A 16,268-nucleotide genomic window follows, 5' to 3' on the forward strand; every position below is an offset into this window, starting at 1 on the left:
AAGTGGTTGAGAGTCCGCCTGCCGATGCAGGGGACACGGGTTCGTGCTCCGGTCCGGGAGGATCCCACATGCCACGGAGCGGCTGGATCCGTGAGCCATGGCCGCTGAGCCTGCGCTCCGCAACGGGAGAGGCCACAACAGTGAGAGGCCCGCATACGGCAAAAAAAAAAAAAAAAAAAAAAGATGGGCTAATTTAATTTCACCATTAAAAAATAAACGAATTTGTTTACAGTAAAAGTTTGGGGAAAATATGAGGATGGAACTAAACTCTAAGCAGGCTCTAGGCCAGATTAGTATTGTTTAATCTTCAATTTTAATTCCTAAGCCTGAAAGTCTTTTGTCACATTTGCAAGAAAATGGATCATCAGAAGAGCCTAGTTTGACTATTAAGGATTTGACAAAGCTGTATTATAAGATATTGCATTACAAACAATATATTCAAAATGAATGCATAAAAATATAAATAACAAAGACATTTATTTAAGTATCTTCATAATATTTCACATTCCAATCTTTTTATTGTGGTTTAAGGAATTGCCTTGAAATTCTGTTTTTTTACATCTGGTGTTAGATGACCATGGGTATAGTTTTGCCTTATTAAAGTCATACACCATGTTCCCATTGATTTTATCCAACATGTGGTCTCTAGAAAATACTCTTGAAAACAATTTGATTGTTCCTTGATAAACTTCCTTTGCACAAAACAATATCCTGGTATCTCTTAGTCAGATATTTGTTAACTTCAGATAATTTGGTCAGTAAAAGTCACTTGAGGCCTTCATTAAATGACGATTCTATGTCATTATTTCTTGTTACAGACAGACTTTGAAAAGGATGTAGACATTGCTTGTAGATCAGGTAAGAATATTTGAATTTTGAAAATATAATCATTAGATGTTGAATCATTTTTATGATTTTTGATTTTAAAGAAAATGCTGTGGTTTACCCATCACACATTCCTGTAAATGTGTAAATTGAGTCTTTCAACTGGAAACATTGTAATAGCAGATGTAGGAGAAGGGGGAGGGAATGAGAGAGAGGGAGAATATGAATGGGGAATGCAAGGAAGTGAAAATGGTTGATTGGGAGTACTGTGACCTCAGGAAAGCATTGACTTGGAGACAAAAGCCTTCCATCCACCTATTACTGGTTGTCAGGTGTAAGGCCAGTCAAGTTGATGTCTCCCTGTGCCTCAGTTTCATCATCCATGCTGGAAGGATGAAATACCATTGTGTGTGAGTGTGTTTGTGTGTGTGTGTGTGTATCACAGCTTTGTAGCTGTATTTTCAGAGCATGTGTACACCGTCTTAGAGAGCTGGGTCCCAGGGACAGTGTTCCCAACGTCTGTTCTCCAGCCTGTGGACACCCACCAAGAGTAGATGAATAACGTTCCTTTATATTGGGACAAAATATACCTTATTTAACCTTTTATTCATTGGTTTTTGTGGTGCCTTTGAGAATAAGAGTGAATATCCACTTCACCTAACTATCCAAATATTTGAAAGCAAATACTACTTAGCCCAATCTAGGTCTTTTTTTTTTTTTTTCTCCAGACTAAACAAACCATGTTTCTTCACTCATTCCTCAGAGCATCCTCCCAGGCAGACATGGTACCCCAGGTGTCAATCATTTGAAATTATGGTGCCCAAGTTTTAACTATGCTGCCCACACTTAGCTAGCATTTATCACAGTTGGCTCTTTCCTTGTAATAATGCTATCTACCTCTGCATCTGATTTCATAGCAGCTGGTACAGTACTAGTGTCAACTGATTATCATTTTAAATCCCCAAGACTTTCTGTAGTAGCTGTCAGGGATTTCCCAGTCTATGATTTGTAAGAGTTCTGGGGATTTTTTGTTTGTTTGATTTTTTAGTCCTTGATGAAAAATCTAGACTTTGCATTTATCTCTATTTGCTACTATCTTACTGGTTTTAGGTTACCATTCTATCCATTTGAAATTGTTTGGCCTTTGAAATTTTGATAAGAATGCCTTCTAAATCTTCATCCAAACTTTACAAATAAAGGAGTTATATTCATCTCGTTCTCTTTTGTTAAAATACCCATTTTCCCCAGATTCATTGTATTCTGAGATTTAGTATTCTTAATATTAGGCCAGTATCATTATTTTATTAGAAAAAAAATTGTTTTAATTTTTCATTTTCTGACTGTGCCTTTTTTTGGCGGAGCTTCTCAGGAACTTGCCCCTGTGTTCTTCTAACGATTTCCTTCCATGTTGAGGTATATTCAGTGTTAAAGTCTCAATTCCTGGTCTCTGAATAATCTTTCCCTACGTTTTGTTGAAATTCACTTTCCCAAAGGGTGGAGTGTATATCTGATTATGCTAAATATTCAGGTGCCTTTTGCTTTGTCTTGGTTTTATTTGCATTTTGCGCTTCACAACTTGACTAATTTCTCTCAAAATTCCCATCACTTCAACATCACATTTGTATGTGTAGGCGGTGTCGATTTGTTTATGTTTTATATTCAAAATTTGGATATCCATTTTAAGTAAGTCAAAGAAACAGTTAAATTTCTCATATAGAGTCGACACTACTTAATAAGAGTTATATTTCCCCAAATATTTAAGATATACAAGTTTTCAGCAAAGATAGCTGTATCATTGATAAAAATGTGCTACTATAACTACAAATCATATTACATTCATACAAACTAAGTGTATTTTATACAAATGCAGATTATGAAATCAATATTCAGTACCAAGGTTTACTTTACAGTTTACAGAATACTGATAAAAGTATAAAATTATATGTCCTTAATAAAATGTAATAGGTTCCCATAACTAGCCTTTATATTGTATTGCTATAAATTTTGGATTAATTTTTGCCTACAGTTAAGGATTAAAAATATTCTTCCCTGAATTTGGAGATATTTTAAGGTATTTTATTTGGAATATTACTAAATCTATTATTTTAACATACTTTATCTCTGAATATTTTCAAGTAAATTGTTCCTGGCAACCACAATACATTACCTATCTATTAATTTAAGAGGTTTGGAAATAACTTTTTTAAACTGAATTATTCTACTTTTTAAACATTATAGTTAAATATAAAAAGTCACACCAAATTGTGGATTAATAAAAAATACGCAATGTAGATTTAACATCTTTTGTTTGTTTGTTTTGTTTTTTGGGTTTTTTTTTCTGCTCTTTTTAAAAAATTTTGATTGGAGTATAGGTGAATGACATCTTGAATATCTAAGAAGAAAGAGACCTAATACAATGATTAAATACAGTATCTCTAAAGATAAAAGATATTACATGAATGATGCATGTCTTGAATTAATTTGAAAGCTTCTCTTCTTTGTAATAGGGAAAGACATTCAGAACCTTCTATTTTGCAAACTCTGCTTTAATGCATAATAATTAGGATGCTATTTGAAAACTGGATAATAATGGGTAAAATTGAATATGTCTGAGGCTTTTCATAAGGAGATAATAAACCAAATAGTTATAGCTACCTATGCCTAACAAACCATTCAACGGCAATAGCTCTGCTTCTTGATAGGGCAGCACTTGGAGGCCGTGTTGAACCAGCTTGCACACAGTGCTGTTCTGTGTGCTTTCAGCACCACCATGACCAAGAAAACGTCTTCAGAATTTCATTCTCTCAAACCTCAAAATCGATAGCTGTCCACAGCTAAGCAGGCTTCAAGTCATTCTGCCTCCATTGCACATAAAATATGATTTTCTTCCTTTTAGAGAGGCAAAAAAGAGAAAAAACTGAACTCTATTTTCATAAAGAATTCTGAACTCTTCTGTTGATTGGTTTTTCCTTGGTGTAGTTTATGTTTTCATTTTGTTCTCTTTCTTACTACAAGTTATCATGCATTTTTAAGTTTTCTAAGTCATTATTTTGCAGGCTTAAAATGGAATGGAGGTTTTAGAGGCTCATACAGCTTTTTTCTGCTTAAAGTCAGTTGGCACTTTTAATACCCCCTCAAGGGCATTGGAGCTTATGGATTGATCTTGTTAAAAAAATGCCTTACTTTTCCTGCATGGAACTGAAGATGATAAGTACTTTTGAACCCTGCATCTACTTGACCATATGGACTTCACAGATAAATGCTCATTAGTTTTCAATGGGCATAATTTTTGAAGGAATTTCTGATGTAGTAGGATGAAATTCTCATTGATTACCTCTCTCAAGAAGTATTTTAATGAGTAGAACTTGTAGAATACTTTAGGAGAAAACCCTTTAAGAAAAAGTCAAACTCTTGTTAATATATCCATAATTTTATAAAGCCCTTTGCAGTAGACAGATGGAGAAAATTTCTCTGGTAATCTACCTTTCCCCTGAAAAGTTAGGCTGAGTTATCTATGGTTAGGGCACTGAGATTTTTGAAAGTCTGTTCATAAGTTATCCCATATGTTTTATCTGTGGGCTACCTGAGAACTATAAGACCATATCAGAATCAACAGAGAGTGACTGAGTAATTTGGACCATGTGCAAAAAATAGATATGTAATTTTTAATAATTTTTATTTTATTAAGGAAAATGTTTAGTAAAATGAGGGACAACAGAATACAGTAGTAATCGATAAGTGTGCATTAACTTTCTTTTATTTACTTTTATGTTCTAATTCACAGTTCTTCACAAGGATATTGGTCCTTGCCGAGCAGCAACAATAACAGGCACCCTCTCCAGGATTTCTCTAAATGATGATGAAGAAGAAAAGGGAACAAACCCTGAAGGGCTAAGCTATTCAACATTGCCTGGAAACGTCATTTCCAAAGTCATTATTCAGCAACCCACAGGTCTGCACATGCCCATGAGTATGAATGAGCTGGGCAATCAATGTTTGAAAAAAGAGAACAGTGAGTTGCGGAGAACTGTGTACTTATGTACGGATGATAATTTGAGAGGGGCGGATATGGACATCGTTCATCCTCAAGAAAGAATGATGGAGAGTGACTATATTGTGATGCCCAGAAGTTCTGTTAATACCCAGCCATCAATGAAAGAAGAAAGCAAAATCAATATTGGCATGGAAACCCTGCCCCACGAAAGGCTATTGCACTACAAAGTGAATCCTGAATTCAACATGAATCCTCCTGTCATGGACCAGTTCAATATGAACTTAGAGCAACATCTCGCACCCCAGGAACATATGCAGAATTTGCCCTTTGAGCCTCGCACAGCTGTGAAGAACTTCATGGCCTCTGAGTTGGATGAAAATGCGGGATTATCGAGAAGTGAAACTGGATCAACGATATCAATGAGTTCTTTAGAAGTAAGCAATGGAACAAGCCTTCCCTTGATATTTGAAAGATAGATAGATGATAGACTGATAGATAGACTGATTGATTAATAGATAAGAGATAGATAGATAGATGATAGATAGATAGATAGATGGATAGATAGATAGATTCATGGGGCACTGCCCTGGGGGAGAAGAGTCACATTAGCTTTTGCAGTTATGTATTGTCTAAGAATTTGGGATATGTTGTGTTTAAGATTCTGGACATATGCTTTTTCCAGTAGAGCATCAGAATCCCCTTTCTCGAGGTCATATTTTTAAAAATGAACCCTCTATAATTAAAACGATACCTATCTGTCATAATGGGAACCAAGTAGAGCACTCCTAAACAAACAGAAGATCCTCCTGATGTTTCTTGGGTACCAGAAGTCTTTTGGTGGTTAAAGTAGTTTCTGGATGGCACTACAAACTTTAAGCAAGGTCTGGGTTTTCTGTGTGAGGGCAGCTGTTAAAATAACAAAATTGGAATGTTTCAATGAGATCTACCATTACACTGATTATAGACTTTATTATTACCTTAGACTGATATCTTTCAGAGGAAATGTTTTTTTCTTAGCTCTTACAGAATTATGACCACTAAATATTTTCGTCTTAAATTGTGAACTCTTGGGAGGGATGTAAATCAAGCAGATCAAGAGTCAGGACTCTGAGGTCAAACCACATGGCTTTTGTGAAAAAGCAAACTCCCCTCAGCTTCCTTTCTACCCACAAAATGATGTAAAGAGTAGTCAACAGGTATCAATATCACTCATATTGTATTACAATTAATCAAGTAAGATCTAAGTCAAGTAAGACAAGAAATGTCTAGTTTTCTTTTGACATACCTCCTGTAACTGTTTTGTATGTGACTTTCATATCCTCTGTCTTGAAGTTTTGCTGTAAACCCACTGCAGATATATTGCATATGTTCAATATACAATGCAATATATGCATTTTTTAATATGTATTGCCAATTTTCTTAATATAACAGATTATTTCATAAGACAATATAATCGGTTGCCTACTCTTTCCATCAGAAGTTTGCTGATAATATTCTAATGTTCAAAAGTGCCCAGAGGCAATTGCCCCTTCCTTCTTCCCACAAGACTGTGCCTTCTACGAGGCCAAGATGAAGAGACACCCTGAAAGGCTGGAGTGACTTGATGTGCGGTGTAATTTTGAGGGTTTTCCCAGCTGCATTGAGGAAATTCTACCCTAGATGGGAATCTAGGATAAATCCCTAAATTCTATCAGCAGGTCAGACCTAAACAGAATAGGGTTTCTGAGGAGAATCATTCTTTGGAACCAAAGGCACAGGGGCAGTGAGTCCAAGTTCACTCCTGAGTGGTTGGAGCTCCCTGTAGACAAGAGTGTCCAATCATTCTGAATTAGCAGAGTAGCCACTGTTTCCATCTCTAACTTGCATATCCCAGAGACTAGCAGGTCTACTAAAATAATGACCACGTAAGCACAAACTACATAACATTTATGCAAAATCACAGAAGTTTTTACAAGAATTTTCAGTGAGTGTGCATATAATAACATAACACTGTAAATAATCTTAAAGACCATATGGAGTCTTCTACATAGAATGGCTCTTTAAAGTGTGCTAGAGGGGTTAGAATGGAATTGCATTAAAATATTTTGCTTGTTATAAAAATGCTTTATGTCTAAAAGGCTTAAAACCTTGCTGGGTTTGATATTGTACAGGTTGTATGTGTTTGAACAATAGACTGAATTTCTGAGTGCTGCTTTGTTCAGTGGTAATTTTTCCAAATCTCCATATCCTTATTATTAAGAATAAGCATCATACATAAGTGTGATTCAGCCAAAAGATCTGCATTTAAATGACTTAGAAATCACAAGGCTTACATCTTGAAAAGGAAGAAAATTCAGGATTCAGAATGAAATTTCAGTTCCTCATTTTCATTCTTTCAAAGAGTTTAATAGTTAGTAATTGCTTAGGGTGACCATTTTAGGAGACAGCTGAATATATAGATGTGGGAATGAATAATAAAAATTAGCACTTATATAGCATCTTTCATTAGCAGATCCTCAAATCACCTTAAAAACGTGAATTAATTAATCTTCGTGACACCTCTGGACAATGGATAAGTTGTTCTAATCCTTGAAGTAAAGTCATTTGTCCAAGGTCACAGAGTAAGTGCACAGCAAATCTAGGACCAGAATCTTTCTGTCCTGATCAATTTTACGCTGTCTCAAAGAGACAGTCATGTGCCTGAACATTAGCATGAGAGTAACTTTATAAAGTTCATTTAACCCTGGACAGACACTTGGTCTTATGGAATAAAGACGTGAAATGGATGAAGTGTAGATGTATACAGCTAGCAGATTTTGGAGACAAGACTGTGGCCATGAAGTGTGGTGGCCAGATTTTGGAGATAAGACTGTGGCCAGATAAAGCCTGGTGTGGCTTCCTTTGTGGGCGGAGTGAGCCACACTCTGTCTGCAGTGAACCAGCAGGTAAGCTGATATTCTGACAATAGAGGAAAAGCAGAAAGATGACTAGAGTATCTACATGAATTGTGGTGCGCAACAGTAGCCAGGAGGTGTCTTGAGACCTAGAAGACAATACAGAGATGAAAGTGAGTGACTATGTGGCAGCCATGGGGCCATAGAACAATTTGAGTCTTCTCTGAGTGAGAAGGGAGGTTCCAGCCACAGGGGCATCCCTGCCTGGGAAACCGGGACGGCAGAGGACGGCCAGATGCCTCAGGGACTTTTCAGGGATGTAATAAAAAGATGTTCCTAGTAGTTCAGGAAGTTTCCTCCAGAGGAGTGGGTGTTCACAATTTGACAAAGTGGGAAGTGGTAGGAGAAGAAAAAGAAGAGGGTAAAACCTGGCAGTTGCAGCCCAGAAGTCAGTATTGTGAGGAAGAGTGCAGGCGAGGAAAAACAAGAGTCAAAGGAGAAAGAAACAAAGCCAAAGAGTGGGTGGAAGTATTTATTCAAATAAGCAGGAGGCAACAAAGCAAGAGGGAGGCTCCCCAACCCTGAAGGCAGTGCCAGCAGAAAAGGCTCCAACCTCCAGGACAGCTTGTTCAGCTAACCCCCAATTATTCAGTGTAGAAAGTTTAATAAATGCATCAAGTTTTTTCGGCATAAAAGCATTTCCAGCTTCTCTCCCGTCTTAATATTATCTTGTGTCTTTCTTTCATGTAATATGTTATCTGCCAATTTCCGAACTGTGTTCATTCCCAGAATGGACTTGTTAAGCGATTCTGAAAACTTTAGATTTCCACAATTAGGGATTCATTGCAATATGCACATGGTAGAATGTCTCACAATGGCTTCAGTCCTAGATGTCCTCTAATTGCTTAACATTGTCATCAGCATTTAAGTCATTCACCTTCAATTAATGAGCAAAATGTGTTGAGTGTATGGTATGTATATAAAGCAAAAAACTACGAGGTACTGTGAAGCAAGTGGGGAAAAAAGAAGTATCAGCGTTCTCAAGCCATTGAGCACTATGAGATATATCAATAGTTTAAACCTTGGGCTGTGGTTCTATTTACTTTTTGAAAAATTATAGATATATCAGTGTAAGAAGATAGATCAATATTTGTCCTGACTTATTGGAACATTCGATGGCTTGTAGCTGGTAGATCTAAACAGGACACATTTCCTTACTCAAAGCCTTCCCACCTTGTGTGCAGGTCCAGGGCCCACCTTCACCCTTTTTCCCCTGTGTCTCTTGGGGTTGATACAGGTTCCTAGCTGGGTGAGAAGACTGGCCACTAGGAAACACTGTGAGAGATTGGAGGCTGGGGAAAAGAAGGAATCCAGGGTGTTTTCCTCCCTCTTTCTGCTTTGGGCAGTACCTCACGTCTCCTTAGCTGTTCTGTAGGGCCTCCAGCTTCTGCCAGGTGCCTCAGCCCCCGGGCTTAGGTCGAAGTGTCATCTCCCCATGTCCGTCCAGCCTGGTGGGCGGGGGTGGGCAGTAGCCCCTTCTCCTGCAAATCTCTGGGTTCCCTCGTGGTCCCTTTTGTGGCTTCTCAGTTCCTCCATCACTGGGATTCCTGTGAAACACTTTGCTCCAATGTAAGCACATTAAGTGCTTAGCTTAGCTTTGCCTTAGCTTTTCTTATAACTAAACAGAGTTAGATAGTAAATTGCACAATTTCTTTTTTAAACAAAGTTCTGCTACTCCAGGTTTTCTGAACATTCAGATATAACTTAACAATGTATCTCAAAACATGCTCAGATAAATCTCTCTCAATGTATAAATGGGTACCATTCTAGCGTAACTTTTTATACACCAGTTTTCCTCTGGACATGAATTATAGAGCTCTCGGCATAATGGTTTTGAAAGGTAAAACATTTTAGCTATAGTGGCACATCGCAGGTGCTTCCCTTATGGCTGTTGTGAACATCAAATTGGATAATGTATGTGAAAACCCCTTTGAACATTGTAAGGGGCACTTCAGATGTAAGGTCGTGTGATTATTATTTCATTACCATTATATCTTGAATATCGGTAAAGAAACTTGTTTGCTGTACTAGGTCAGTATTCAGGAAATTAGACAAAATGTTATGGCCATACTTCTGTCACTAACAGAAACCATTGTACGACTGACCATTGGGCAGAGCATCTTCTTCTTTTTTGAAAATATTTTTCCTCATGTAGCTGTGGTGAAAGAAATGCTTGCCCTTCTTCAGTGTTTTGTTTTTGCTCCTGGATTAGGAAATTTTGTCTTTTATGCAGGCATACAAGCAAAATTAGCTCAAATAACTCATTTTTCAAAATTAATGATTCTCAAGTTTCATTTACACAGATATTTTGAATGGATTTGACATCAAAGCTTTCTCCTTGAGTAGGGTCATTGCTCAGTCTGTAATGGAAAATTTTAATGGCACTCACATTGACATTTATTAGTCCATGGAATTTATTCCTCACTGTGAATCTTCTAGTATCTTGTCCAACTTAATTTGCAAAGGCACAAACAATGAAGTATTCCCTTTGAGAAATTATTCATCATTCTACAAGGCTTCGCTATGGACAGATGCCATTATACACATCCTTGCTAAGTATTCCTCTGAGTAGCCTCATACTGGTGTGCATTTTCTTACTCGGACATCATCCTAAAGAATTTTTCCCTCTCTTAGTGGTAGGCCTGCATTCTTCTAAATGGTCTCAATCCTCTTGGCTGTCAATAGATCTATTCAAAATGGTTTTCTTTGTGTATGTAGCCCACATGCTTATCTAAATTCTCCTGGAGTATTCCTGAGAAAAAGAACAAAACACAACCAAAATACAAGTCATTCTTTTGGATTTGTTTGGCTTTCATAGTGTAGCTCCTTCAATCTTTCATCAATAATTTTGTGAATGTCTACTATTATGCCAGGCCCTCTGATAGATGCCAGGGATATAAAAGTGGCCAAGACAGATGTGGATCCTGCCCCGGTGGTGAATAAACACTATGGAAGAGACAGATGGTGAACTGTTAACAAATGATTAATCTAAAAGAGTGTGCTGTGCTGGGAAATAACCATGGAGTGTGAGAGACAGGCTTCTTTAGATGAGGTGATCTGGGGGGGCCTTCTGAAGCTCCACAGGATGAACAATTAAGTTAAGGAGGAACATGGCTTGTGAGATGCTGAAGGATCGGGGGTGTTTCAGACAAAAGAAATTGCAGGTGAAGAGGTCCTGGGGCAGAAAAGAGCTTGGAATATCCTTATAGGATTAGAAGACACATGTAGCACGGGGCAAGCTTCTTAAGTCCGAGTTGGAATAGGAAGAAGAGACCAGATTTTGCAGAACCTTGTAAAATGAAAGAAAAAATTGAGGACAGTTAAGCAACTGTCATGACCATTTCTCCATCCATCCATCCATCCATCCATCCATCACTTTGATGGTTTGGAATGGAAAGGATTAGGATCCAGTGGTAGTGGGAGAGGTAGTAGAAGTGGAGCAGAAAGCTGGAGGACCGTTAGGAGACCACTGAGGTCAACCACACAAAAGATAAGAATGCCTTTGACTGTGGAGGACAAATTAAGATGTGTTTTGGATATAGAACAGATGGCACTGCTGGTGGATTTGATGTGCAGGATGAGAGGCAGGGAGGGCTGAAGGGTGACTCCTAAATGCCTGGCTTCACCAACTAGATATGCAGCATTTCCTGTGACGGGAAAGAAAAGGGTGTTTGCAAGTTAAAAGATGGTATTGAAAACCCTGGGAATGAATGATTTCATCCAAGAGAGAATATAAGAAAAAAGAAAACTATGGAACTCAACATTTAGAAGTCAGGGAGAAGAGAAAGAGCCAGCAAAGGAGACTTGGCAGAACTAGAGCAAATTAGAAGGAGGAAAAGAAAACAAAAGGAAAAGCTGAGAGAGATGAGGAAGGGATTAACCTTCAAAAGCTTCTGAGAGTCCATTAAGATGAGGAGAGAAAATTGACCTTGGAAACTGTCCAGATGGAGCTCATCTGAGACCTTGACAACAAGAATTTTGATGGAATGTTGAGGACAGAACAGAAGTTGGGGTGAGTTCTAAGTGGGAAATTAAGAAAAGGAAAGAGCATAAAAGAAATGTCACCTACTATGACAAAAAGGATGATTTGTATCAAGTTATTTGGGAACTAGGGGATGTACAGAGAAAGGGACTTATATCTTCCTAAAATATGTCAACACCATCCTGGCTTATTTTAAATTTGTATGTAGCATTTCTTCAATTATCAACTTATCATAAAAGTTGTTATGACTTGATCACTTTTCTTCATTGATTCTCATCTTTTAAACATATAACCATTCTTTCTAACCACTTTCCTACCTTACAATAACATTCCAGAGAGCTCAGAGGGACATTTGAATGAGCACGTAAGTCAGTCACAGTTTCCACAGACTTCAGTGCTTTGAAAGACTCTCCAGCACATTGCAGAACAGACTGAGAGATAAAGAGTGTTATAATGAGGAACTGATAAACAGAAGGTAGCATTCTGATCCTTCCATTCCATCACAGATTTCCCAATGCAGATACTCCTTTAAGGTAAAATAGATTTTGCGATGGGAGACCCATCATGAAAGTGGAGTCTGCCACTGTGTTGCATCATGGCTCATAAACTATCTCATGTTAGAATGATTTTAAGTTATTTTACTTGACACAAATTATTGTAAATTGCCATCAGATTTTTCTCTCAAATAAGTGCCATATCGATGCTTTTTTCCTCCTTTAAAATATAATTGACAAGTAAAAGTTCATCTGCCTGACGTTGCTTTATGCTTGCAGAGCATCTCGGTCCCACTGCTGTCAGCCTGGGATTGACTGTATCCCGTAATGTTATTCTTGCTGAGTTCTAGGGGCAATCAGCAAACTGCCTTGGCTATGAACCATCACCCCTTACACCACTGAGCAGTTACTGAGCAACAGCGGAGAAAACACAGGGTTTGCAGGCAGATCACCTGAGTGGGAATCCCAGCCCATGTGATAACTACCCAGGTGAAGTAGGCAAGTTATTTGAACTCCTCTGGTCCTCAGTTTTCCTCATTCATAAACAGGGATAATGCATAATACTTTCCTAACCATCCCACAGGGCAGTTAGCATGTTCAAACGTGAAAGCACTTTATAAAAGGTCTGAACACTTGGTCAGGATTGTGGGGATATGAATAATGTGCACATTTTTTCTCCCTTGGACTCTCAAAATCCGCCACATTTTTTTCCACTCTCTAATTTTTAAGTCTTCACTGCTGTATTTTCCAGCCCACCTCTTCACCTTACCCCCAACTATCTTTCGGCTGTTTCGACTGAAATCTGCTTCATGTGTTCATTTCCTAGTCTAATCCCTCAAGGTTGCTAGTTCTGCTATATACTCTTAGGTTAGAATGTGATTTTAATAAAGTGAATAGATGAGAGAGAAACTTATTTATGGGGGTACATCTGTTTTCTTTTCTGTGTTTCACATCTGCATAGGTGGCATCTGCTCTCATAGGGAGAATCTATCTCTGCCGTTCCTCTGGGTTCCTATCTTTTGTTCTTATGCCTGAAATCGGGAGCCTCCAGCAATATGCATCCATCCACATTTCCAGTTCTTAGGCAACACAACTTTGCATTCAACGAAGAAGGTAGCACGTGGCTGTTAGGACCTTTGCAATGGAGAAGCCCTCAACACGTGCAGTGGATGGGCCTCTTTGCTGACTAACTGAACCTTTTTCATTAGGTTTCACTATTTAATTTTCAAATGGAATGCAAAGCATGAGACTCATGTTCTGTTAATAATTGCTTAATACTGTTCCCATGCTTGAATTTTGCTGTATTAGGAAAGAATTTTGCTTAACGTATACTTACAGAAGTGTCCTGCTGAGTCACAGTGCCAAGAAGGCAAAGCGTCCGAGAGCAGAAGGGAAACCCTGGTTGCAGTGTGCTGGAGCCTGGCTGTTACACAGCACAGTCAGACAACAGCAGTGGCAGGGAGATGGCAAAGGAGGGTTGGGTTAAACAGCTTCCCATGCACGTCTCTTCTTGCAGGATGTCACCAGGGCTGGCCTAGGGTATGCTGGCCACAGGGAGCAAAGGGAGCTCAGGCTGACTTTCCCTTGAATAAAGCAGCCCCCTTCTCAGCACTCTCCACAACAGCATTGAAAGACGCGGTTCTCAGTCTTTAAGCAGCCCCACCAAAATCAAATGATTTCAGAACTTCTAAACTTTTTATTAAACAAAATCTCTCTTTGGGTATGTTGCTTTCTGTTTACTGCAACATGCTTTGGGGGGTGGGGGTTGGTTACCTAGGAAGGTTCCAGGTCTATAGTGACGATTTTAACTCTCACTGGAGAAATTTATTCATATTTTCCAGTAAACTGCATTAGTTCCTTTCTTTCTCTCCTGATACTCAACAGTTACAAGAATCTCTCATCTATCTTGGATATGATTCCCTCGTCAGTTATTGAAATTTATGCTATAGCTATTGGGATGGAAGAAGAGGAACAAATAAAACAGAAGAAATTTGTCCAAAGGTTTATATATTTTCCCAACTTCCTGGATATTACATAGTTATTAATATTGATTAATTAATATTTATTAATTCCCCCTGTATTTCATTCCCACTTCTTCAAAAAAGAAAAAAAAAAAAAAAGAGAGAAAAATAGCCTGTATGGAAACTTTTGATATCCAACAATTTGGTGAGCTCTTTCTGTGTTTATCCGCTGTCTCCTTCTACAGTGAATCTTTCTAAGAATCCAGTGACTGCTTAGAGCAGACGTTTAGAACACCTTCCCTGCACTAGTATTATATAATCACATTAATTTCATTGTGATCATGTTTCCTGATTTTATCAAGGCATATTTATCTGTAAATAGATTCGGGAACTGTTTAACAGAGTCAGAGGCATAGTGAGGTATTTACATCAATATCCATGTCCTGCTGAAGTGTAGACTGTTTGTTATTCATTTTACTAAATTAGAACAAATACTTCAGCTCCTAATGCCCAGCACTGAGAGGGACTTTCCTGTCATGGAGGACTACCAAATGCCAAGAAATGTATGGGTGAGACCTATATAGAACTTTGGAATATAGACAGAGGGTTGGATAGAATTTGGTAGAAATGAAGATTGCAGGGGGATGGTGCAAGGTCTTGAGACAGCTAGATGATTTTCCCACACAGCTTCGAACGCTTTGTGTCTATAAAGTAGTTTTGCTGTAGTAGACCGAAAATCTCCTTCAAGATTGAATGTTTTGTGTGAATTTTCACTTAAATTTTTTTTCCTTATTGAAAAAATTAGAGTTAAGAGGCCAAGAGAAATATATTGTATATTTATATTCTTCAATTTTAAAGGAAGTCCAAAGTGAAAATGGAATAATGTGAGTGGAATAGTTTGAAATCATAAAAATGTTCACAGATTCTTATGTGCAGGAAATACTTATAACACAAAGAAGCAGGATTATCTTATTGAAAGCAGTAAATTTTGTTTTATTTGAATGACTGAACATAACTTTATTGGTTTTTCTTCTTTTTAAAAAATATCTAACAGAGAAGAAAATCACGATATTCAGACCTTGACTTTGAGGTAAGTGTCTAAGGATTATTTTTTTAATTTTAATTACTTGAATTCAAAGTTGGTGTATAATTACTTAAACATATTAACCTGTGCATCTGTGTAGGAGTTCTACTTTCTTTTTAATTAAATGAGAAGTCAAACATTTTTAATTAAAATCCCTACTGTATAACTAGTTGTAGAAAAAAAATTTAAGTTCTAACTGCTTTAAATGTATGCTAAGACTGAGATTTTCCAGACAAGTAAAGAATCCATTTCATAAACACTAAGATAAGCAGACAATTTATGTTGAGAGTTGAACTTGGTCAATTTTTTTACCTCCCTCAGTTTGTTGGGAGGTAGGAATTTCGGTTTCTTGATTTTTCATATTTAAAACAATTGTGTTTGTTTTACTTCAGTGAGGACGTGAAGAGAGCCATGTGAGGGGCTTTGGCTGGGTAGCTAGGCTTCCTCAGGACTGATTTGCCTTGAGTCAGTGGTACCATAGGCTCCCTGTGGTACCTTCCAGACTCTTTTTTCCAATAGCAAGTGTTGGTTCAATGTGCTCCTGTGTTTGGTAAATGCTTTTTCACAGATATAAACAAGACGAAGATGTTCATTTTCTAATTTACATTGAATTTATATTGCTGCTGTAATACTGATGCTAGAAATTACTGAAATCATACCGTTTGAGCAGCTTGTGCTATGCACAAAATTAATGATGTTGGAGCATCACATAAAATGCACTTATGCATCTTGATAATTGGATATGATTCATAGCCTGCTGACATAATTGGATATAATACATTATCAATTTCTCCAGCATATTTGTACTGTTGTGATACTTACATAGAACTCAACACTCTTAGCTGATATTCCTAAAATTACAGAAGCCTCCCAGAACATGGAAACTCGTAATTCCATCATTTCATTTATGTAGATGAGTGCTGTAGCTCAGTAATGCACATCAGGTATCAAAAGGGAGACAATTGTTTTTATTTACTGCAATGGTGAGCAAGTCC

General features: G+C 37.7%; 1 protein-coding gene across 2 annotated transcripts in view; it reads left to right on the forward strand.

Annotated features, from left to right (window-relative positions):
* The window catches only part of ADGRB3 (adhesion G protein-coupled receptor B3), an 802,271-nt gene that overhangs the window by 770,147 nt on the left and 15,856 nt on the right, over positions 1 to 16,268 (forward strand). For both annotated transcript variants that reach the window (XM_029224183.1, XM_029224184.1), the window contains 3 exons: positions 819 to 858; positions 4,610 to 5,253; positions 15,244 to 15,279. In XM_029224183.1, coding sequence (XP_029080016.1) covers positions 819 to 858; positions 4,610 to 5,253; positions 15,244 to 15,279 — 720 coding nt within the window. The remainder of the gene's footprint in view (positions 1 to 818; positions 859 to 4,609; positions 5,254 to 15,243; positions 15,280 to 16,268) is intronic.

Source organism: Monodon monoceros, unplaced genomic scaffold, assembly GCF_005190385.1.
Source record: "Monodon monoceros isolate NGI ecotype Baffin Bay Population unplaced genomic scaffold, NGI_Narwhal_1 Super_Scaffold_15, whole genome shotgun sequence".
Taxonomy (NCBI): domain Eukaryota; kingdom Metazoa; phylum Chordata; class Mammalia; order Artiodactyla; family Monodontidae; genus Monodon; species Monodon monoceros.